The sequence below is a fragment of the Propithecus coquereli genome, unplaced genomic scaffold, assembly GCF_000956105.1.
Source record: "Propithecus coquereli isolate 6110/MARCELLA unplaced genomic scaffold, Pcoq_1.0 Scaffold134, whole genome shotgun sequence".
Taxonomy (NCBI): domain Eukaryota; kingdom Metazoa; phylum Chordata; class Mammalia; order Primates; family Indriidae; genus Propithecus; species Propithecus coquereli.
In genome coordinates, this window is record NW_012137636.1 from 2,271,803 (window position 1) to 2,272,973 (window position 1,171).

General features: G+C 34.5%; 1 protein-coding gene across 1 annotated transcript in view; it reads right to left on the reverse strand.

Moving 5' to 3' along the window:
• Positions 1-1,171, reverse strand: part of SEPT7 (septin 7) — a gene marked incomplete at its 5' end in the record, with an annotated part of 89,378 nt that overhangs the window by 64,556 nt on the left and 23,651 nt on the right. Inside the window, 1 exon segment of the mRNA XM_012638752.1 lies at positions 243-343. Coding sequence (XP_012494206.1) covers positions 243-343 — 101 coding nt within the window.

The window sequence follows — 1,171 nt, forward strand, 5'->3', positions numbered from 1 at the left end:
GTTGTTTTAGAATTTTTCTTAAAAACAATTTTATGATAGGTATTATCACCAATTTATAGCAAAGAGAACTGGTTCAAAGAAGTTGTTAAGTAAGAGGCAAAGTTGGTATATGAACCCAAGTCATATCATTTAAAGTTCAGTGATCCTTGCTAAGATGAAGTATTAAAATGTTACACAGGAAAAGTCAAACCACTCTGGTACCTCAAATGCACTGGAAAGCTGTGAGGACAAACCCGTCTTACCAATTACTATTATCCACTGCATCTCCAAATCCTGGGGTATCAACTATTGTGAGCAGCAACTGAACACCACCTTCTTTGATTAAAACTTTGGATTGTTCCACCTGCAAGAGTCATTGGTATAGATGTTCATATTATATGTAACACCAGTGGTATCCTACAAGGGGTAAGAGGTAGGGATGCTCGAGTTGATCAAAACCAACTGGGAAACTATTTACAAATTAAATCTACCCATCCCCACATTTTCTTAGAATCAATGATTGTGGACATGAGAAGTTCTGGTTACTTGAAAGAAAAGCACATATGTAAACAGTATGCCAATCTCTTGGCAGACTCATACTGGATTTATGGCTCATATCTGATATAAAGAATAAGAAGTGATAAAATAGTAATAACCATTAAAGCCACATAATACTCATATAAATGCACATCTAATATTGCAAATAAATAATTTCTTTGAGTGATTAAGTAATTCACAGAGTTCAAATGTGACTAATCAGACAAGCACATCTAATCTACCATTTATATTAAATGCCATTCTGGACTATTCTCTATCAAGTCTAGTCCAAACTAATTACTCAAGTGAACTTATTACCATTCTCAATTCTTTCTCAGCAGGGCTATAATTACCCTCGTGTTTATGTCATGGCTAAGGTCTAATCCTCTTCTCAAATGTGATACTTTACATCTGGACAATGTAATCGGCAAAAGTTCAGACAGTGGAAAAAATGTATTCTGGTAGGGCAAAATCCTACTAACTCTGATTAAAAATATTGAGTTCTCTTTAGAATTTTTTAAAATGTTCTGTTTGAGACAGGGTATTGGACTTAAGCAATAACAACAGTTCCTGGCACAATTTAAGATATTCTGTAAACCCAAGCTCTGTATCAGAAGGTATTTATCATTCATCCTGGGCATATGCTACTGCTAAA